Source organism: Vulpes lagopus, chromosome 18, assembly GCF_018345385.1.
Source record: "Vulpes lagopus strain Blue_001 chromosome 18, ASM1834538v1, whole genome shotgun sequence".
Lineage (NCBI taxonomy): Eukaryota > Metazoa > Chordata > Mammalia > Carnivora > Canidae > Vulpes > Vulpes lagopus.
This window is the reverse complement of record NC_054841.1, coordinates 11,337,105-11,359,536: the sequence shown is the minus strand read 5'-3', so window position 1 is coordinate 11,359,536 and position 22,432 is coordinate 11,337,105. Positions and strand designations below refer to the sequence as shown.

The following is a 22,432-nucleotide window of genomic DNA, read 5'->3' as shown; positions in this document are numbered from 1 at the left end:
TAAAGAGAGGCAGAGACAGACAGAGGGAGAAGAAGCAGGCTCCATGTAGGGAGCCCGGTGTGGGACTTGATCCGGGGTCTCCAGGATCACACCCTGAGCCAAAGGTGGCGCTAAATCACTGAGCCACCCGGGCTGCCCTTAAAACATTTTTAAAAAGTCAAAGAAGCAGCATATATGATGCATAGTGCTATGTGCAATGAGGCCAAGAGAGAAAAATAATAACTGGTTGGGGCAAGGTGGCAAGGTGGTTGCTGAAGGCCCCTTTGAGGGAGTGACAGTGGTGATGGGACCTGAATTATGACTAGGAGGCAGTTATAAAAGTATCTGGAAGAAGGTAGGTGAAGGATAAGTGTGTGCAAAGGTCCTGAGGCAGGGACAAGTTTGGCATGTTCAAGGAGCAGCTGAGCGAGTAGAGCTGGAGCCCAGTGAGTTGGGTTTGGTAGAAAGGGTATAAGAGGGGGTATCAGAGACTCCTGCAGGTCCAGGAAGCAGGCCAAACCAGGCCCTGCGAGCCACTAAGAAGAGTTTGGGTTTTGTTCCCAGTAAAATGAGGAGCCATGGAATGGTTTGAGCAGGAGAGTAACTTGATCTGATAAATGCTTCCAAAGGACAGCTACGTAAAGTAAATAGCAGACAAGTGAGAATAGAGGCAGAAAATGTAAGCAAAGCCCTTTGACACTGTGCCCGAGACTGGAAACACTCAGGAACTGCCAGTCAGCTTTCATAAATTAGCAATATGCCAGCTTGTCATATTTATTTAAAAACAAGAAGTCAACGCCATGGTTATTTGATACGTCTGTCTTTGACACTGCCTCACCTCCCTGTTCCGTGAGTCACCAAGCTCTGTCAAGTCTTCCTCCCCCGCCCCTCACCCCTTCACTCTTGTATCCTTCCAACTGTCCCCACTTTGCGACCTGGTGACAGATGGAAACACTAGTTTCCAGGCTGCCCCCGGGCATGCCTTTTTTCTCTCTCCCATTTAAAAATGTCTTCTTTTCTCTTGTATTTTTTTTCACACTGTATATCATTTGCAGAACAAAACTGTTAAAAAAAATAACAAATAAGGAAATAAAATACCCCTGCGCCAAAATTCAGAGACGACCATTATCAAAACAACATTTCAACACATATTATTCCTGTCCTTTTTATTATTATTTGGCTTTAGATTTGATTTGTATCAAGGTTATTTTGTCACATAAATGGAAGTCACATTTTCTAAAAACAGAAATCTTCACTTGGCACCTACTCTCATTTCCCTCTCCCCAAAGACAACCACTTTGACTACTTTTATTTAGCTGACTTTTCGATGTTTAATTCCATATCTTTCAATAACATGCTTCTATTTCCACTTCTTTTTTTTTTTTTTTTTCAGTTTTCAGTATAACCTGCTTGCCCACTATAGGATTCGAGGTTTCTGCTGTCTTTCCCTTCCCATTCTTGGCCCTAAGCAGATAGGCACACCCTTCCCATCTCCCATTCTCTATGGTAATTTTGGTGGGATCAATATTCACTATTTACATAATTGTGACTATGTAAATGCCATGCACAGCTGAGCTCCACGGTAAACTAGGATGTCCTTTGCTTTCCTGAACAGCTTTTTATTTTTCTTTGAGTTAATAATTGTTTTGTTCCCTACTCCCAACCCCAAGCCAACCTAATTTTCTCAGTATTTGTTACCAGTCCGACTCCGAACTCTGCCACCATCCAAGTGTCCTCTCAACACCTTCCAATGCTTCAGGAATTCTATCCATTTATCTTCTGGAAGAAATCTCTCTGGAGCCTTTAGACCTGCTGGTAACTGGAACTGGGACCCATTGGTATCCCAGCTGTCATCTGGGATCTCCCTTTATCATCTTCTGGGGATGCCGTTCGTTTGTCTGTTGTGCTGGGTTTCCGTTTCCTGGGTCATGTGTCTTATTATCCTTTGTCTGATTCCCCCCTTTTGGTGGCGCAGCTTTCTGCAGAAAAACATCCTGAGGAAGGATGTTGGGAAACAGAAATTTTGTGACTTTCCATGTCTGAAAAATGTGTTTATTCTATTTGCTCCCTTGATGATTGCTTGGCTGGGTATGGAATTCCAGGTTGGAAATCCTTTTCATTCAGAATTTTGAAGGTATTACTCCATCATCTTCTTGCTTCCAAGTTTGGGTTGAAAAGTCTAAAGTTGCTCTGCCCTCAGTGCTTAACATGTGACCTATTCCTCACCACCACCTCTTCTGGAAGTTTGTTCTTGGTATTTTGAAATTTCATGATGATGTCCTTGCTATGCATTTATTTTTATCCAACATGCTGGGCACTCAGTAAACTCTTTCAGTCTGAAAACTCATGTCCTGAGTTTTAGAGAATTTTTGTGAATTATTTTATCCATGAATCCTCCCCATTCTGTTTCTCTTCTTTTTTGATAAAGTGCCTATTTTTCAGCTGTGGGATTTTTTAGACTGGTCCCCTAAACATCTTATCCTTTCTCTCCTATTTTGCTATTTTTGTCTGTTTGTCCTACTTTCTGAGACAAATCCTCAAATTTATCTTCCAACCCTTTTATTACATTTTAAAAATTTCTACTGTCGTTCTTTTAATTCCCAAGATCCCCTCTTTGTTCTCAAAATATTTCTTTTTTATAGCATCTTGTTCTTCCTTCAGGGTTGCTCTCTGACAAGTTTTTTTTTCCCTCTTGCATTATTTCTGTTTTCTCTAGTTACTTTTCTCTATTATATTAGTCTCAAATTTTTAAGTAAGAGGCTATCCTTGGTGTCTAATATTTCTTCATTTTCTGTTCATGTTTAAGTGCAGGGAGTCAAGAAGCTGATTATTGTGTATGTTGGAAAGGGGGCTGTTGACTTTAGCTATGACAATGAGCTTTATTAGGGACCCCTGATGTCAAAATATCTTTAGGTGATTCCTCTGGGTCTAGGCAGATTTTCTGGAGCAGACTCTTCTAGTCTCCTGCCTGGAATGGAATGAATGGCCTGGCTGGCCTGGTTCTGGGGCCATGTGGGTAGGCACTATATCCAATTTGCCTGGCTGCTTCGGATGTGAGCAGTGGGGCCAGCTCTGCAGGTTTAGGGAAAGACTAGAGTAGGGCATTCAGCATGAATATGGGCCAGAAAACGGCCCACAAAAAGACATCCACGTCAAATCTCTGGAACCCGGGAATGTTCTTTATCTTTGCAGTCAGGTTAAGGCTCTGGAGATGAGATAATCCTGGACTATCCAAGTGGGCCCTAAGCACCATCACAGGCATCCTCATAAGAAAGAGGTAGAGGGAGATCAGATACATGGAGCAGAAAGAGATAAGACCACAAGCCAAGGAATGCCAACAGCCACCAAAATAGGAATGACAAGGAATGGATTCTCTTCTAGAACTTCTGGACGGAGCATGTCCCTGCTGACACTTTGATTTCAGACCTCCAGGACTGTGACAGAATGTGTTTCTATTGTGACACCCCACAGTTTGTGGTAATTCCTTATAGCAGCCCCAAGAAGCTAGCGTCCAGTGAATCTTTCACTTTTAACATAGTGCCGCTGCCCTAAAGCATGCTGAGGTGTGCAAGTCCAGACACACTCCTGTTTTATTGTCTCCACAGCATAGACCTCTAGCCTTTTACCTGAGTAGGTGCCCAGTTGCCTAGATTCAGCTGGGGGCTGGGAGCACATGAAAATCTGCTTCTTTTTACCCAGTTTCCTTTATTTTCACACCCTCCTCTCCACACACACCCCCCCACTCCCATTTTAATTTTACTTTCAGAGGCACCTAGTATCACCAATTCCTGAGCCTTTTGGAGGGTTTTCTGGGGCAGGGGTGTAAATCAGGGTGGCCTGTGGCTTTCCTCTCTGCTGCCTGAGGATTGGATTTTCTCAATTCTGTTGAACCATTTAAGCCTGCCTTCTTTCTCTTCTCCAAAATGTTCTTACTACTGTCTCTCTCCTCTCTTATTCCCTCATCCTTGAGGGCTTATGCTTTAAAAAAATGAATCTCAGGGAGCCTGGGTGGCTCAGTGGGTTAGGCATCTACCTTCAGCTCTGCTCAAGATCCCAGGATCCTGGGATCGAGTTCCACATAGGGCTCCCTGATCGGTGGGGAATCTACTTCTCCCTCTCTCTCTGCCCCTACCTCCCCCCGCCACCCTACACCCCCCGCTCATGTCTCTCTTCTCCTCAAATAAATAAATAAAATCTTTAAAAGGAAACAAATCTCTGCGAAGTCATAAAAGCAAAAAAATGTTAGTTTATATCACCTGGCAAAAATATAACAAAATTAGAAAGGGATAAAAAATTTACATAAACACTCAGTAAGTAGGAAATTCTAAAACATTCCCTAAGTAAATCCTGTCTCAAAGCAGAAACTGTGGAGATGCCTGGCTGGCTCAGTCAGTATAGAACTCTTGATCCTGAGGTCGTGAGTTCGAGCCCCATGTTGGTCACAGAGATCACTTAAAAAAAAAAAAAAAGAAAGGAAAAGAAACTATAATGAAATCATCATGGGTCAAAACTCATGAGATATCCTCAAAGCAGATTTTCAAAACAGTCATACTCTTAAATGTTTATATCAGCCATGTGTAGGTATGTTGTTAAGCAGGTTGCCCCTGCAGGCAGCTTGAGCTTAACCCTACTGGGTACCTATGTCTAGAACAGACATTTCAGACTTGCCTCACCCCTCTGGGTGAGGGAATGGGGGTATTTATCCTCTACTTGCACCAGTCACTGGTTGAGGGCTGTTCTGGAAGCATTCACTTGTGCTGGCTTGTGCTGTGTTGAGAGGAAGCCTGTGGGTAGCAGTAGGACTCTCCAAGAGTAACTTCTTGAGCAGGCACCAGCAGAGTCTGCTTTGGAGGAGAGTGAAAAAAGAAACTCAGATTCCCAGGCCCCACACCTGAGATCCAGTAAGTCAGTGATAGGCCTGGAATCTGTATCTTTTCACAAACTCTCTCAGGAGTATCTGTTGCACCTGATTCCACTGAATTCTACAAACCCAACCTTTTCATTTTCACCTAGTAATTGTAGTACCTGTTACCTGCCAGATTAAAATATTAAATTCATAGGCATTGAAAAATTAGCCCCGACTCATATGTAAATCCATGTGAAACAATACTAAACAATAAATATAAAGGGAAGGTCAACACAGATTTTCTTTTTCTCATGGTGCGTTAAGCAGAATAATGGCCTCCCAATGACATCCACTTGCTAATCTCTGGATTCTGCAAATGTTGTGTTACGTGAAAAGGGGGAATTAAGGTTGCTAATCAGTTGCCCTTGAGATGGGGACATCATTCTGGATTATCCAGATAGGCTCAATGTAATCACAAAGTCCTTCTCAAAGAACGAAGGAAGGAAAGTCAGAGCCAGAGAAGATGAAATGACCAAATCAGAGGTTAGAGTGATGCCATTGTTGGCTTTGAAGGTGGTAGAAGTGCCCACAAGCTATAGGATGTGGACAGCCTCTAGAAGCTGGAAAAGGCAAGAAAGCAGATTCACCCCTAAAATCTCCAGAAGGAAGGCAGCCATGACAACACCCTGAGTTTAATCCCATAATACTTCCTCCCAACAGAACACAAAGATAATAAATGTGAGTTGGTTTGGAAAATTCCTCTAATATGTCTCTTAATATATATCTCCTACCGGTTCTTCTAATCTGATTGAACCCTGAGTAACATACATGGGAACCACTTTGATTCCCTTTTTAAAATACACGAAATACCAAATTCATTGAAAGCTTTTGCTGGGCCCCTTGTTTTGTTGACAGCTTCAGGTTTTCTAAGCTCTGGGAAAAGAGTGAGGAACAAGACATCAAGTTTCCACATCTGTAAAATTGCGCTAATCAGCATACCTCCTAGGGTTATTATACTGATTAAATAAGTCACTGAGCATAATGCGCTTGAGCAATGCCTGGTACAGAGTAAGGGTTCAAGAAATGTTAGAAGGTGCCTGGCTGGTGCAGTCGGTTAAGCATCTGACTTGGTTTGGACTTGGGTCACAACCTTGGGGTCATGGGATCTGAGCCCAGTGTCATGCTCCACACTCAGCACAGAGTCTGCTTGTCCCTCTCCTTCCCCCTCTGCCCTTCCACCCCCCACACCCCCCTTGTGCTCGTGCTTATGCTTTCTCTCTAAATCAATAAGATCTTTTTTTTTTTTAAGTTAGAAGAGGTAAGGAATAGAAGAAAGGCAGAAGAGAGATAAAATCTCCCTGCTTCCAAGGGGCTTAGATCTAACTGGAGGAAACAGGATGATAAACTCAGGAAGGAAAAAAGAAGAAGGAAGGAAAGAAGGGAGGGAGGAAAGGAAAGGGGAAAAAATCTGACGGTGATAAGTGCCTCAGAAACACTTATGTTTAACACTTCATACCGGGGTCAGCAGCCCCACCCCCCCAGGGGCAAATCAGCCTGCCACCCTCTATGTAATGGCTTGTGAGCTGGGGATAGTTTCCATGTTTCCAAATGGTTGAAAACAAGTATCATGAAAATGCCAAGAAATTCAAATCTCAATATCCATGAAGTTTTATTGAAACAAAGCCATACTTATTTAAATCATCTAATGTTGCTTTCCCACTGCAAAGGCAGAGTCAGATTGTTGCAACAGAGATCTGAATGCCCACAAAACCTAAAATATTTACGGTCTGGCTCAGTACAGAAAAAGTTTGCTGGCTCTTGCTTTAGGCTGAGTGGTCAGGGAGGCCCTCCCTGAGGAGATAACATTTAAGCTGAGACCGGAATGGCAAGAAAGAGGAAGGTTGGGGGTAGGAAGGCAGAAAGAACAGAGAACTAAGGTAAGAGCTTCTCTCTAATCCTATAACAGCCTTCCAAAGAGGGGCTCTGTCAAAAATTATGATGGGGGGAGGGGTCACCTGGATGGCTCAGTGGTTGAGCGTCTGTCTTCAGCTCAGGTGGTGATCCTGGGGTCCTGGGGTGAAGTCCCACATCGTGTTCCCTGTAGGGAACCTACTTCTCCCTCTACCTATGTCTCTGCCTCTCTCTCTGTCTCTCATGAATAAATAAATAAAATCTTAAAAAAAAAAACTTATGGGACTCAACCAGGACCTGTTCTAGCCTCTTTTCGGCCTGGCACAGCACAGGAGCCCAGGATCTGTGTGTTGAATAGCTTTGTTTGCCTTTCTGGAAGTAATGATTTTAGATTGGTTCCCAGGAATAGGTGAGAAGGGCCTGGGATTTGCCCTCAGGCTCAAGGGTAGGTGTTCTATGGACTCCTATTTGGCAGCATGCCAATGAGCGTCACAAAACTGGCCCTGATAACAGGATCTGTGGCAAAGGCAGTGGGTGGAATGCCAGGTAGAATGGGGCAGCCCTCAGGGAATTCAGGAAGCTGTTTTCATCCTGAGTGGCCCTACAGCTGGCTGCTTGATACAAAAAATCCTACCCCCAGTTTGCAGGGGCCAGACTCCAGCCAGGGGTCTTCTGAGAGAAGACTCAGAAGAGAACCTGACTCTGAATCTTCTCTGAGCCAGTTCATTTCTGCCAGGCTCTGTGATAAAGGAGAGAAATGGGGTGTTGGCCCTATTTTAGAGCCAGAGAAATTCAGGTGGTGGAGAGCTACAAGGGATACTTGGTAAAAAGACTCTGAATCCCAGCCTCAACATTTCCCCAGTGTGTGATTTCAGGCAGGTGGCTTCCGTTTATAGATACGATAGTATCTCCCTCAAAACAACAACAACAAAAGTACAGAATTAAGGAAACAATAGCTCAGCACCACACCTACAGGAAGAACTCAATAAACATTGCCTGATCCTAAGCACATTCCCTCAGTTAGCTGTGACAACAGCTCTAAGAGAGTCTAGATGGCAGAAGATTCTGGGTAGGAGCCAGACAGATCTTGTCTCCACCCAGTTCTTCAGGGCCAAATCCTTGAAATCATCCTTGACTCCTCTCTTTCCTTTAGACACCACAGTCCCTCAGCAAATGCTGCCTTCAATATACACCCAGAGAAGCCAAACGTTCCTGTCATCTCCAAGACATCACCTTAATCCAAACTGCCATCGCTTCTCACCCAGATTAGCGCAAAAGCCTCTTAAGCTGTCAGAGGGCTGCCAACTCCCCAACTCCCCACAAGCAAGCAAAGGGGTCCCGATAAAAGTCAGGTCAGAACACTCCTCAAAATCCTCTGTTTCCTAGCACTTCTAGAGTTAACTCACTTCTTTAGTTGTTCAGTGATCATTTATTATTGAGTATCTACTATGTGTTAGGTGCTGTTCTAGACACAGGAGATAAAACAGAACAAAACAGACAAAAACCTCTGCACTCAGGAAGTTTATATCCTCCTAGAGGGAGGACAATAAGCCAATGTAGAAGTAAAACATACGATATGTTAGGTGTCATGGAGAAAAATAACTCAGGGAAGGAGATGGGGTTTGGTATTTTAAACAGGGTGGTCAGCATATGTGTAATGAATAAGGTAAGGGTTAAATAAAAAGCCCAAAAGTGGTAAAAGGTGAGATCCAAGGGGCAACTCACAAGTGGAGTATTCTAGACAAAGGCCTGAGCAAGTACAGAGGTGGAAGTGTTCCTGATGTGTTTCAAGCACACAGAGGAAGCCACTGTGACCACAGCAAAAAACGTGCAGGAGGGGGGAGAGTGGATTGAACTCAGACGGGTAAAGGGGGCCTCAGAGGGGTAAAGGGGACTGGGTTGTTGAATCCTGTGGGTTCTCCAAGTCTTTTTTCTTTGATTGAGACTAGAAGCCAGTGGAGGTTTTATTTTACTATTATCATAATAATAATAGAGAGAGAGAGCACAAGCAGGTAGTGAGGTAGAGGGAGAGGGAGGAGCAGGCTACCGCTAAGCCGCAAGCCCGATGAAGGGCTTGATCCCAGGACCCTGAGGATAATGATTTGAGCTGAAGGCAGACACTTAACTGACTGAGCCACCCAGGTGCCCCCATGGTTATTATTATTTTTTTAAAAAAATATTTTATTTATTCATGAGAAAGAGAGAGACAGAGACATAGGCAGAAGCAGTCTCCTTATGGGGAGGCAGATGCAGGACTTGATCCTAGGACCCTGGGATCATGCCTTAAGCCAAAGGCAGACGCTCAACCACTAAGCCACCCAGGCGTCCCTATTATTATTTTTAAAGATTTTCTTTATTTCAGAGATCACAACTGGAGGGGATGGAAGGGGCAGAAGGAGAAGCAGACTCCCTGCTAGATGCAGAGCCTGAACCAGGGCTCTATTCCAGGACCCTGGGATCATGAACTGAGCTGAAGGCAGATGCTTAACCCAATTAACCACTGAGCCACACAAGTGCCCCACCAGTGGTTTTAATTTAAGTAGGGCAATGACTGGGGTTTTAAAGAATCACTAGGCTGGGCATGTGGCTGGCTCATTTGGAAGAGCATGTGACTCGATCTCGGGGTCGAGAGCTGAAGCCCCATGTTGGGTGTAAGGATGACTCAAGTAAATAAAAAACTTAAAAAAAAAATTTTTTTTTCAGGATCATTGGGGCCCACTGTGTGGAAGACCACAAGGAGCAGCCAGCAGAGCCAGTGAGACAGTTTACAGTTCAGGCAGCTACAACAGCTGTTACGAGATACGAGATACGATAGCTTGGAGCAAGGAAGGAGGTGGTATCATATTCAAAAGCCTTACCCAAGAGTAGGAGCCCTCCTGATGGGGTCCCTCTCCCCCTCCCCCCCCAACAAGCCATGTTCCTTCCCTCCTGTATCCCCTGGGCCACAAACCACAGCTAGGCACATACACGTGTGTAAAGAGTATTTGTTGACTCAGTGAAAGAATTAGTGAATGATCCAAGCCTAGAGCATCATCATCACCTATTATTATTATTTTTTAAAATTTTTTTTTTTTAGGGAAAGAGAGCTTGAGCAGGGGGTGGGGCAGAGGGAGAAAAGCAGATTCCAGCTAAAGGCAGAGCCCCAGGCGGGGCTGGATCCCACCACCCTGAGATCCTGAGCTGAGTGCAAATCAAGTCAGAGGTTAATCCACTGAGCCACCCGGGCGCCCCCACTAACGATAGGCATATAGTCAGCATTCAGTACATGTTTGCAAATAGAGTACAGCACAATTCTGCAAGGCCAGGTGGCTAGTCCTCTTTGCAACGAGGAAGACTGGGGCTCGGACAGGAAGGTGTACCCCCGGGTCCCTCTGCACAGCCTAGACTAGAAGCTTCCTTCTAGCCAAGGCCTGGACACTGGGTGGAGAGTGCTTGCTCTCAGGGTGAGTCACGATGACTTCACAGGAGTTTCCCTCAAAGTTTCTCCGCCCTGAGATGAAGAGAAGCCGAAACTTCACGAGGCCAGGAGGTCAGCGGTCCCAAGGAGGTCAGGCGTCCTAAAACCGCCCTGGCCGGGTCCTCCCACCTTCAGGCCACAGAGACGAAGGGCCAGAAGGGCCGCCCGCTCACGGCCGAGGCCCCGCCCCCCGCTCGCCGGCCAGCCGCGCCTCCAGCGGAAGCCGGAAGCAAAAGCGGTCCCAGCTAGCCCCTGGCTCCGAACTCGGTGGTCTTGGAGGCTCCGCAGGATGGGGGAGAAGATGGCGGAAGAGGAGTGAGTGGCTTTCCCGGGCGGCGGAGGCGGCGGGGCTGGGCCCCGGCGGGTGACAGCGAGCGCCTCGGGCCGCCCTCCGGCCCCGAAAGGCGGAGCTGCTTGTGTCGGTTGGCCGGGACTGACCCTGCCGGCGCCAGCGAGGAGGGCGGGAGGGACGGGCCTGGGCCCAGCCCGGCCCCGCAGCCTCCTGGGGGTCGGATCCTCGTGCAAGGACTCGACAGCCCAGGGCAGGCCTCGAAGGAGCCTGGCGGAAACCGAAACCCAAATTCCGCTTCCCCGGTTTTCGATCTTCTGATGATGAGGGAGAGCTCCGCCGCCTCCTCCAGGAAATCTCCAACCCCCACCCCCCTCCCCCTACTTAGCCAGTCGCCTCCTCTTCCACCGTAACGGTCATTTTTCGCATCTGTTTCCTCCACTGAGTTTCATTCATTCGTTAACTGTTGGCCATTTACTCTATTCCAGGCCCTGGGCACATAGTAGTGAAGGAGGCCGACCAGGAGCTGCCCTCAGGTAGTTTCCATTCTAGTGGGGAAAAGACCATACGCAGGCGAGGTGGTGTCAGAGCTCTAAAAGGAAATGGCAGTGTTAGGATGGGGAAGTCCCCTTAGGAGAAAGTGACATGCCTGTCGAAACTTTGATGATGGGAAGGAGGGTTGGGAGAGGGAACAGGCAAGTGCAAAAGGCTAGAAGCAAGAAAGAGCTTCATGTCTTTGAGGAGCAGAAAGGCAGGATGGCTGGAACAGAAAGAGTGAGGGGGGCTAGGTGTACAAGATGAGACAGGGATGGGGGCAAGGAAGGGGTCCCATGTCCTCCAGGTACTTACCCGCCAGGACCACTCTTTAGCCCGTCTCCGCCTGGCACAACCTGTTTCATGCTATTATAGATGCCCTACCTTTATGAGCTGGTTTGTAAAAACAGTAACAAGGAACCCCCCGTGGTTGAATTCAGACTCCCTCACCTGACATCTTTGCAGATGTGTCTCGGCTGGCAGGCTGGTCCTTTCATTTCCTACTTGCTCAGCACATGCACATTGGCAGACACCAACCTGGGCATCCGCAGCATAAAACAGTGGCAGTATGATTGGTCTCAAACCTGATTCTGCCACCGGTTAATTGAGATACTGGGCAGGTTATGCAACCCCTCTGAGCTTCAGTTATTCATGGGTGAAAAAGTGAAAGGAATAGTGCCCACCTCAGGCCTGGTGGGCCCATTAAATGAGAGGTTGTAGGTGACCTTGTTCCTGGAGTGAAGCATTGACTCAATAAACATGAGCTGTTATGATCACAGTTGCAATGGTTATTATATGAATATTGCCCTAGTTTACAACAGTCCCACCCCAAAGTGAGGAGTGTGCACTGGGAGGAACATAAGAGGTGGGGTGGGTGCAGTATTATGGAGGAGGTTACATTTGAGCCTTTAGAAATCTGAGAAGGATTCTGTAAAGCGGGGTGGGGTGTTCCGACCAGAATCAACAATTGGGTAAATTTGGGTGGCTTCTTCAACCTGCTGCTATAATTCAAGGAAAAGAATGTAAATAGGAGAAATAACGGCGCCAAGTAAATAGCGCTGGATCCTGGAATGTGATGAGACTTCAGTTTGTCTCCATTTAAATCCCTCATTAAATGCCAAAGAGCAGGCAGTGTTTTGTGTCTACATGGGCCCTGGCTCCCCCTTGTTGCTGTTCTCTGAGTGGCTGTGTTCAGAGCACCTGAAGCCCCTGGTACTCTCCTGCTGTGGCAGGCAGGAATTCTCTGAATCAGTGTCTCTCTTAGGCCTGCCTGGTGGTTGTAAGAGTTGTGAATCCCGTCATCCTCTGTGCCAGGTTCTCCTTCTGTTTGTGTATATGTGTTGACACTTGGGGCCCTTTTCCCTTTAACTAATCCTGCTGCTTTTTGTGTCCAACAGGTTTCCTAACACAACTCACGAAGGTTTCAATGTCACCCTCCACACCACCCTGGTTGTCACTACGAAACTGGTGCTCCCGACCCCTGCCAAGCCCATTCTCCCTGTGCAAACAGGGGAGCAGGCTCAGCAGGAGGAACAGTCAAGCGGCATGACCATCTTCTTCAGCCTCCTTGTCCTAGGTGAATGTGGAGACACCCTCATCTGCCATCTTGAGTGTCTGTGTGTGTTTTCTAGAAGGTCAACCCTGTCTAAGCCACCATTTACTTAATATCAAGCCTTCCTTCCATTTGGTTTGACATCAGACACTGAGGGACAATGATCAGTTAGTTCGTAACATCACAACAGGGTGCTCTTTTTCTTTCTAAATCATTGAGCTTAGCAATTCTGAAGAGCTCTTTATATAGTATCTTAGATGTCATTTGGAAGAAGGGATTTTTGGCCCGGAAACCTTGAACTTCCAGCTTAGTGGATTTCAAACCCTGCTCATGAGTGTGTGTGCGTGTGTGTGTGTGTGTGTGTGTGTGTAGGTCGTGGTAGTAGTAGCAGGAGGTGGGATAAGTCAAATGGGAGAGCATCTGACTTTCTGACCAGAGTAGCATTTGGTCTCCTATCTATTAGGCTTCCATGTAAATTTTGCTTAATTAAAGGTTTTGTTGCTGAGTAAAAAATCCAACACCCCCTTCCTTACCCTTTATCTCCCATCAACCATGGTATGATTTTTTTCCCATATCTGTATACCACCTATGCTGTTGTTTACTTATGTAATATTTTTCTTTGAACAGATTTCACTCTCAAACTTAAAAGTCTCGTTCTGTTCATCCTCCTCCAGTAATGGGTGAGAAAATTTAGGCCCAGAGAGATTAAGCAATTGATATGCCTCGTTTCTGGGGAGACTAGAGATTAATATTTGGGTTGCCAGACATCAGTTGAGAAGTTTTGGTAAAAGGCAATACATTAGATGCCTCCTCGAGACTATAGACAGCTGTCTTAGACAAGAAAATCCAGTTGAAACTGGACAACCACTTTGGACTAGCTAAGGAAGAAATAGCTTGAAACTTGGCCCAAATCCAAACTCTTCCTGGAAGAGTGAAGTTGGCATATTTACATTTTGTTTTTCTTTAATGATACTGAGCCATATTTTGAATTAGATTAGGTCTCTTCAGAGGACTAGGAGGTACAACTGGATTAAAAGGTGCAGAGCATTTCACTGATGTCATTGAGGACTTTTTTGAAGAAAACTAGAACTTATTTCATATTTATATTTGGATTCTGCTAATGGTCAAATAATTTTAATAAACCAATCACTTGATTTAAAGTCCCAGGACTCAGCCTTATCTCTCACAGATTCTAAAAAACCTTTAAATTGGGGGCACTTACATGGCTCAATTGATTGATCATCCAACTCTTGGTCTCAGGTCTTGTGCTCATGGTTGTGAGTTTCAAGCCCACGCTGGGTGAGGAGCCTACTTTAAAAAAAAAAGACACACACACACGACTTTTAAGTGGAATACTGAAAAAGTACACAAACCACAAGCATGAAGTCTCCCATACGGACCTGATATGCTCAAGTAATTGTGTACCTGGTGAAGGTAGTTGAATTCTGCATCTAGGGGATTCCTTCGACAATCAAGGACTCTTTTCTTTTTTTCCTTTTTCCTCTGTGATAGTAGTTGAATATAAAGAAAAGCAGTTTTGTTTTCTTTTTTTGTTTTTTTTTTTTAGCAGTTCTTTTCTTGATCAAGAAGTCTTTAGTATCTGAATCCTTAATCCTGAAGGACGAGTATTAATAGCCTCTGTACATTGTTGTCAGTTTGATATGGTAGGATAGCATACAAGGCGGGCCTGGATGCAAACTTTTGTTTTGTAGTGACTTTGTTTTCACGGGAAGATAATAAGTGGTAAGTCAGACTTTGAAGGTGATTTTCAGGGTGTGGAGCAATGAAGGTTAGTTTCTGACAGAAACCACGAAACAGGTTGTTAGTACTTTTTAATCCTGGCAAAACCCTGTGCAGTGGTAACACATCTTTGGGGCTGGAAAGGTCTGAATTGTATTTATGAGTGCTGTGTATTTTACTTGGATTGTCATTTCAAACAGATCATAAACCTAGACTCTAGAGTCACACTAGCATCAGATGGGTTTTGTTTTCACTTCGTCAGACTGTTGGCAGTCTGAATTGGTATCTCCACTTTTTATGTGTCAGTATGTGTTAGCAGAATGGAATGCTTTCTTTTTCAATAAATTTGAAGGCATTTTTGCTTTTTTCCTGTGTGTTATCAACAGAATATTATATATCTCATATGTTAGATATCCAGACAATATATGTCTGATAAAGTATAAAAAAATTTACAGCTAATGGATATCTTGCTAACTCACTAAATACATGAACTGCAGTGAATTGAGGAAACTACTAGTCATAGTTTATTCTAAACTTCAGGAACTCCCAACCTGGAACACATTTAACCACTTTTGTTTATTATTTTTTAGAGATTATTTATTTACTTGAGAGAAGGAGAGTGCATAAGCACAAGTGGCGAGAGGGGCAGAGGGAGAGGGAGAAGCAGACTCCCCACTGCACATCTTTTAGGAAAATACTATTTTCTTTTATATATATATATATATATTATTTATTTGACAGAGACAGAGCACGAACGGGGAGCAGTAGGCAGAAGGGGAGGGAGAAGCAGGCTCTCTGCTCAGCGGAACTACAGCCCAAGACCCATGAGATCAAGACCTGAGCTAAAGGCAGACACTTAACCTACTGAGCACTGGGATGCCCCTTTTTACTATTTTAGTCAAGTCAAATGAAAGTGTAATTTATGTCTTATAAGCTTGTCAGAGGATTACAGTGTGTGCTCCCCTTTTTTTGAGGAAGGATGATAAAACTGGTTACTCTAGTTACTTTTGACTTTAGAAGCTTGAAATCAGTTGACTTACACTTAACCCTTGCTGATCTTTGAGTCTGAAGAAACAATGGTGAGTCATTTTTATTGAGTTAACAATTAGCATTGTATGATACATTTTATGGGCCATTAAGTTTAATGGAGTTATTAAAATTGATATACCTATGTTTTAATATAGTTTCCATAATTATTACTTTGGGCATGAACATTTAGAAGCATATTAACTTGTGGTATCCCTGTCCTCCATACCGCATGGAAGCTTTTGTCCTTTCTCGTTTTTTTCTCAAATATCCTTGAAAACGTGTACTTTTATGTGTATATGCAAATATACGTTCATAAGCACATTCACATATACAGGTACATAGAGCTTAGATAGCTTGGATTTTGTTTGTTTTAATATAAGTAAGATCCTATAACTTGCTTTTTCATCTTGCAGAATGTCTTGGAGGTCTTTTTATGTTACTACTGTTTTTTGTATTACTTGATTTTTTTTCTTTTAAAGAATGTATATGTGTTAAACATAAAATATATACCATTTTAACCATTTTACAGTGTACGATTCAGTGGCATTTAGTACACTTACAATGTTGTGCAACCACCACCACTATCTAGTTCCAGAATGTTCTCGTCACCCTAAAGGGAAACCCAGTACCCATTAAAAGCAGTCACTCCCCATTTTCCCCACCCCCAGTTTCTAGTAAACGCTATTTTGCTTTCTATCCCTAGGAATTTGCCTACTCAGAATATTTCAGGCAAATAGAATCATACAATATGTGGCCTTTTATATCTGTTTTCTTCAGTTAGCATTGTATCTTCAAGGCTGATAGCATGTGTTAGAAGTGCATTCATTGTTATGGGTGAATAATAATCTCTTGTGTAGATATACCACATTATGTTTATCCATTCATCAATTGATGGATGTTTAGGTTATTTCTACATTTTGGCTGTTGTGAATGGTGCTGCTGTCAACATTTGTGTACAGGTTTTTGTGTAGACATATATTTATTTCTCTTGGATACATACTCAGGAGCGGAGCTGCTGGGTTAAATGGTTATTCTATGTATAGCTTTCTCAGGAATTTCCAAACTCTCTATACCATGTTATATTTCCATAAGCAGTGGCCTAGTGTTCCAGGATCTCCACTCCTTGCCAATCCTTGTTATTTTTTACTTAAAAAAAATTTTTTTTTAGATTTTTTTATTTAATCATGGGAGACAGACACACACACAGAGAGAGAGAGAGAGAGAGAGAGAGGCAGAGGCACAGCAGAGGGAGAGGCAGGCTCCATACAGTGAGCCTGACGTGGGACTCCATCCTGGGTCTCCAGGATCACACCCTGGGCCGAAGGCAGCACTAAACTACTGAGCCACCCAGGCTGCCGCTAACCCTTGTTATTTTTTATTGTGTTTTGTTTTGTTTTTTAATGATGGCCATCTTAATTGGTGTAAAGTTTTAGCTCATGGTCTTGATTTGCATTTTTCTAATGACCAGTGACATTGAGCATCTTTTCATGTGCTTATTGGCCATTTGTATCTTCAAAGAGATGTCTATTCTGGTTCTTGGCCCATTTCTTAAATTGTATTGTTTGTCTTTTTGTTGTTGAGTTGTAAGAGGTTTTTATGTATTCTGGTTACTAGACCCTTATCAGATAAATGATTTACAAATATTCTCATCCATTCCGTGGGTCTTTTCAGACTTCATTCTTTTAAGTGGCTGAGGACCATTACCTGGCATTCATGAACCTCATATTTAGTTATCTCTGTTAGAGATAGGTTTTCCCCTTTGCTTTTTTGTTTTTTTTTTTTTAGAGAGAGACAGAGGAGAAGTGCAGAAGGAGAGGGAGAGAGATGCAGGGCTTGATCTCATGACCCTGAGAGTTGAGGGTCCTACTAAGCCACCAAGGCACCCTTCCCCTTTGCTCTTAAAGGTACAAACTGATGTTTGATTTATTACAATAAGCGTTATTTTATTTTTTTAAGATTTTATTTATTCGGAATCCCTGTGTGGCGCAGCGGTTTGGCGCCTGCCTTTGGCCCAGGGCGCGATCCTGTAGACCCGGGATCGAATCCCACGTCGGGCTCCCGGTGCATGGAGCCTGCTTCTCCCTCAGCCTGTGTCTCTGCCTCTCTCTCTCTCTCTCTCTCTCTCTGCGTGTGACTATCATAAATAAATAAAATTTAAAAAAAGAAAACTTAAAAAAAAAAAAGATTTTATTTATTCATGAGAGACAGAGATACAGCAGAGGGAGAAGCAGGCTCCATGCAGGGAGCCCGACGTGGGACTTGATTCCGGGTCTCTAGGATCATGTCCCGGGCTGAAGGCGGCGCTAAACCGCTAAGCCACCAGGGCTGCCCACAATAAGCTTTTTAAATTAATTTTTTCATCTAGCATGGTGCAAAAAAAGAACAGAAACTGAATGAACTCCCTAGATCTATATTCGGTCTACTTATGTGCCTGCCTTTTTAGACAATAGGCCTGCTCACTGGTCACATGTTGTGCTTATGCCTTAGAACATTTTTTTCTTGCTCTTACTATTTAATGTAGGATTTTTCTAACTAAGTTAAATATTTATAATAAAATAACACCACAGATTGATAGCTTAAAGCACAGAATGAAAGGAGGACAAAATTTCTCTATGTACAACTGTTCCCTTTTTCTAGCCACCTGGTGGTTTTTGGTGGGCCTAAAGATATCTAGTTTGTCAGTGCAGGCTCTGAGGGTGGCCACTTAACCGTCCTGCAGATTGTTTAAACGTTTCCTTTTATAAAAAAAGCAACAATTATTTTTAGTGCTGTTAAGATAATACTGTGATTAATGAGATGGTATACCACCTAGGTGCATAATAAAAGAAGGGGACATGCACACTTGGATTTGGACCATGAAATTACATTTAGGAATTATTTATGTGAAAGTATGCTTTGGGTGGGGGGGTGTCCAGAAATACTTCTTTCAAACAGGGTTTTGTTTTGTTTTAAGATTTTTTATTTATTTATTTGAGACAGAGCAGTTAGTGAGAGAGAACATGAGTTGGCGGGGAGGGGCAAAGGGAGAGGGAGAAGCAGACTCCCCATTGAACAGGGAGCCCAATGCAGGGCTCAGTCCTAGGACCCCAAGATCATGACCCAAGCCAAAGGCATATGGTTAACTGACCGAGCCACCCAGGCTCCCTTCTTTCAAACAGTTTCACATCCTTTTGTTTCCTTTCTTTTCTTTCATGACAACACCTCTGTTAGAAAAGTCAGACATTATTCTTATTTTGGTGACTGAAGAACAAAGGCAATTGAGTGGGAGGTGGTGGGTGCCTCTGGTTAATACTACAGGGTTGGCATTGGGCTCAATCCTGCAGTACCTATGAATGACATGACCTCTTGAAGCCTCTGTTTTTACATCTATAATCAAAGGATTATGATAATAATAGTTAAGAGGGGTGTTGGAGGCCAAATGAGACAGTGTTTGGGAAGTGCTCAGTGTAGCGCCTGGCTCATGTGGAGCCCTCAACCAGTGGGAGCCCTGGTTCCCCAGCCAAGAAGCAGGCACCCCATCTTTTGCTCTCGCTGTTCTCATCATCAGCTCAAAGTACTTACTTTGTCCTCTTTATACAACATTCTCACTTCCTTTTGTATTCAAAGAGAACCAACCACATGGTAGCAAAATACTTTGTGTCAACATGTTATGTTGCAGTTATTTTTACATAAAAGTGATTGATTTCATTGATTTCCTTCTCACCATTCAAGTTTTCTAGTTGATTACTTCAAAAAAGTTGAAGACCATTTCTTAGAATCAGAGAGATCTGAAGAAATGATTGTAGAAGGCTTAACAGGCTAGAAAAACTGAAGATATCTGTTGCTCTTTCAGTGACCACTGGAAAACAAAGTAGTCCAGGCATATGAAGAAATATGGAGACAATGCTATAAACACTGTGAATCTGTTTCCAGGTTAAGAAATAAGAGATTGAAAATACAACTGCAGTTTGTGTCACTGTCCCTTGTACATTTTCCTGGCAGCACCCCCCAGAAGTAACCATGGCTTTGAACTTAAAATTGTGTTTTAACAATGTCTTATTTTTTCCCCGCAGCTATCTGCATCATATTGGTGCATTTACTGATCCGATACAGATTACATTTCTTGCCAGAGAGCGTTGCTGTTGTTTCTTTAGGTAAGTGCTTATCAGTGATCCTATAAGAAAAGCAGTAACAATACCATTTTTTGAGTGCCTCCCTAGTGCCAGGAACCACATGAGATATGATATATTCCTGATTTCATTTAAATCCTCACTGCCATCTGTCATGAGGGTATTATGATCCCATTTTACAGATGAGGACACTATAGCTCAGAGAGGGGTGATGACCTCCTAAAAGTCACATAGAACACCCCCCCCCCCCCCCATATTACTGAAAGGCCTTTCTGCTTCTAGAACTACCTTTGGGGCACATTGACTGTGTTACTAGGCTGTGCAGACCTGCAACTCAACTAAGGCAAGCAATTGATGCTTAATTCATAGGGTCATTGAATTTTACAATCTGAAGGGACTCTCACTTTATGGTTTAGGAAGGAGAAGTGGCTCACTTCCATGTCAGTCAGATCTAAAGTTTTCTGGAGCATTCCGTTCTACCTCACATTTCTCTCTTGTTTCCTGCAGCAATTAATTGTTAAGATAATTAACCTCTGTATGTCAACTGTCCTTCAATAATAAATATTAAAAGAAAAAGGATAATTAGCCTCTAGAGGCTAATTTAGTATCTACTGATACTAAATCGGTATCATAATAGATACAAGCTTACATCAAAGTTAATTGAAATGGTTAATGAAAGTGCAGGGACCTTACTTTTCAGTAAGTATTAAAATCAAGATGAAAATGTGGGTGGGGGTACTTAAGGCATAGTATATAAGTTTTCACTAAGGTCAGCTAAGACATTCTTCAGTTTGTGATATTGTAGTTACTCTTACTAGTTTCCACTTGCCTACTAATGATATTTAATTTTTCCTTATCTCCACTGATGCTCTACTTAATTTTCTTTGCCTTGTGAGTCTTATTTAGCATATTTAGTAATAATTTTACAGTACAGCGATGGTTTAGGTTAGCTTTGGAGATGGAACATTCAGACTTTGATTCACCTTCTTTTGTCACCATCTGCATTCCTACTACCCTGGTTCAGCTCCTCCTGTGTTTCCCCTGGGCCTCATGTTTCTACTAAGTGCCAGGTTCTTGCCCATGATCTTTTGCATTGCCCCCTCACATAAGCCTCATAACTCCCTAGTGATGCCGTATCTTAAGGAAGAGACACCACTGGGTAGTACTGATCTTCAGTAAATAATTGAAAAACAATTTTACTCGAATTCCTGTTCTCTATTTAGCAGGCTCTTGAGCTGCACATCCTGGCAGATTCGAACAACCTTCACTAACAAGATAGTTTTCGAGCTCTAAGAATGGGATGATCATTTATTAACATCCCTTTCCTGCTATCAGGAACATTGAATATAACCTATACAACTAATAACCTATTCAGGGACATTCAGTAAAGACTTAAAACATGACTCCAAGGAGTGTACAGTTTTGTGGTCAGTTTTCATAGTTTCTCAGAGTAAGAACTATAGTTGGTATGCATTTAGGTATTATGCACATGGAAACGATGGTTCTTATAATTTGGTTTGGAATTTCATGTTCTTCACTCTTTGAATGTTTGGGTAAGTGCAGGTCAGCGAACACCAATGCTTGTGTTAGGAGTTACAGCAGACATTGTTGGTTGCCTACCCAAGAGCCATGTCCCCCTTCTTCCTTGAAAATAGAACTCTAATTTTGATCAGGTATCTTGCCACAGTGCACTGAAGAAAGATAGGCCCATCCAGGTCAAGACTGGTCTTTATGCCATCATGATAATTCCATTCCACTTTACCATTGATTGGTTGTACAGGGTGAAGGCAGCGAGGCAGTGGGAAACCCTGTTCTGGCCTGTGAGACCACAGTGAAGTGCTGAGGTAGAGTGTACTTTATCCTCTCCGCTAAGAAAATTTCCCATACCTCTGATGCTGTCATGTGAAGATATAATGCCTGGAACACTGTTAGATGTCTTGTAATCACTGTGGCTCAGAGACAAAATCCAGAATCCTAAGGATTACCAAGGGGACAGATGGGAAACCTGGATTCTTGACTGCAGTGTTGTTTTGTTGAATTGATAGTTCTAGAGCTGCCTGTTAAATGAAATAACAAACATCTGTGGCTTAAGCCATTTTTATGTGGGTGTCCTTTTACTTTCAGCTAAAAGCATCTTAACTGATACAGGACTCTTCCTATTTAAGGGACAATATTAATTGAAATTGATTCAAAGAGAACAAATTGGTGGGGGTGGAGTTGCATACGCAGTGGCCCATGGAACCGAAAACCTACAGGTAGCACTAGCTTCAGACTTAGCTGGATCAAGTCTCTTGGACTGTTTTTCTTCATTTTTCAACAGTGCTTCCTTCCCTTTGTTTTGGCTTCACTCTCAGGCAGGCTCTCTCCTGAACCCTAGCTTCAGGCCTGCTCTCCTTACCATAGCAATCACAGTGGGAAAAGTAGCCTCCTCTTCTCCCTCTTTCCACCAGAAGTTGTAGGATGAACTCTGACCTCATAGCCTCCCTAGCCTGGACAGGATGGAATGGTGTTGGGGATTGGCCAAGGCTCTGTATCCACAGGGTTTCTTTCTTCACTGATAGAGCAGAAATAACGTAGCATGTACAGCTAGGTCATGGGAAGGTTGATGGAAAGTAAGTCTTGCTTTCAAAACTTCCGGTAGCTAACTCAGGTGATTGGAACGCTGAGAACGGTTCCAGGGAGAGTGCTGGGGTCCAGAAAATATTTTTTATTATGTTAGAGGACATTTGGTTAGAACTTAGAAATGCTGACAAAGCTATCAAAATAGTTCTGTATTTCATAAAGCCATGTGAATTGAAGGAAAACTTTTTTTCTCTTATTAGAGCAAAGTGTAACAAAATATTGAGATATCCCCCATTTCAATAATTTCCAAGTTTTGTGCCAAAAAGAATCTAGATGAAGCTGCCAGAGAAAAAGGTTTTCTTTCTTTCAGGGATAAACTCTCCCAGCCTACCTCTTCTAACCCAGAGTTGCTTTTCAGTTTGCA

At 43.3% G+C, this 22,432-nt stretch overlaps 1 protein-coding gene across 3 annotated transcripts in view; it reads left to right on the top strand.

Moving 5' to 3' along the window:
• The first annotated feature begins 1,672 nt into the window (after positions 1-1,672).
• Positions 1,673-22,432, top strand: part of SLC9A8 (solute carrier family 9 member A8) — a 79,756-nt gene continuing 58,996 nt past the window's right edge. The window contains exons 1-5 of one of the 3 annotated variants that reach the window (XM_041732635.1): positions 1,673-1,794; positions 9,440-9,569; positions 10,971-11,018; positions 12,414-12,592; positions 19,390-19,470. In XM_041732635.1, the coding sequence (XP_041588569.1) occupies positions 12,562-12,592; positions 19,390-19,470 (112 nt within the window). In that variant the 5' untranslated portion in view covers positions 1,673-1,794; positions 9,440-9,569; positions 10,971-11,018; positions 12,414-12,561. Of the gene's footprint in view, positions 1,795-9,439; positions 9,570-9,729; positions 10,509-10,970; positions 11,019-12,413; positions 12,593-19,389; positions 19,471-22,432 lie in introns of those variants that run through there. The other 2 variants (XM_041732633.1, XM_041732634.1) reach the window with 2 other exon arrangements.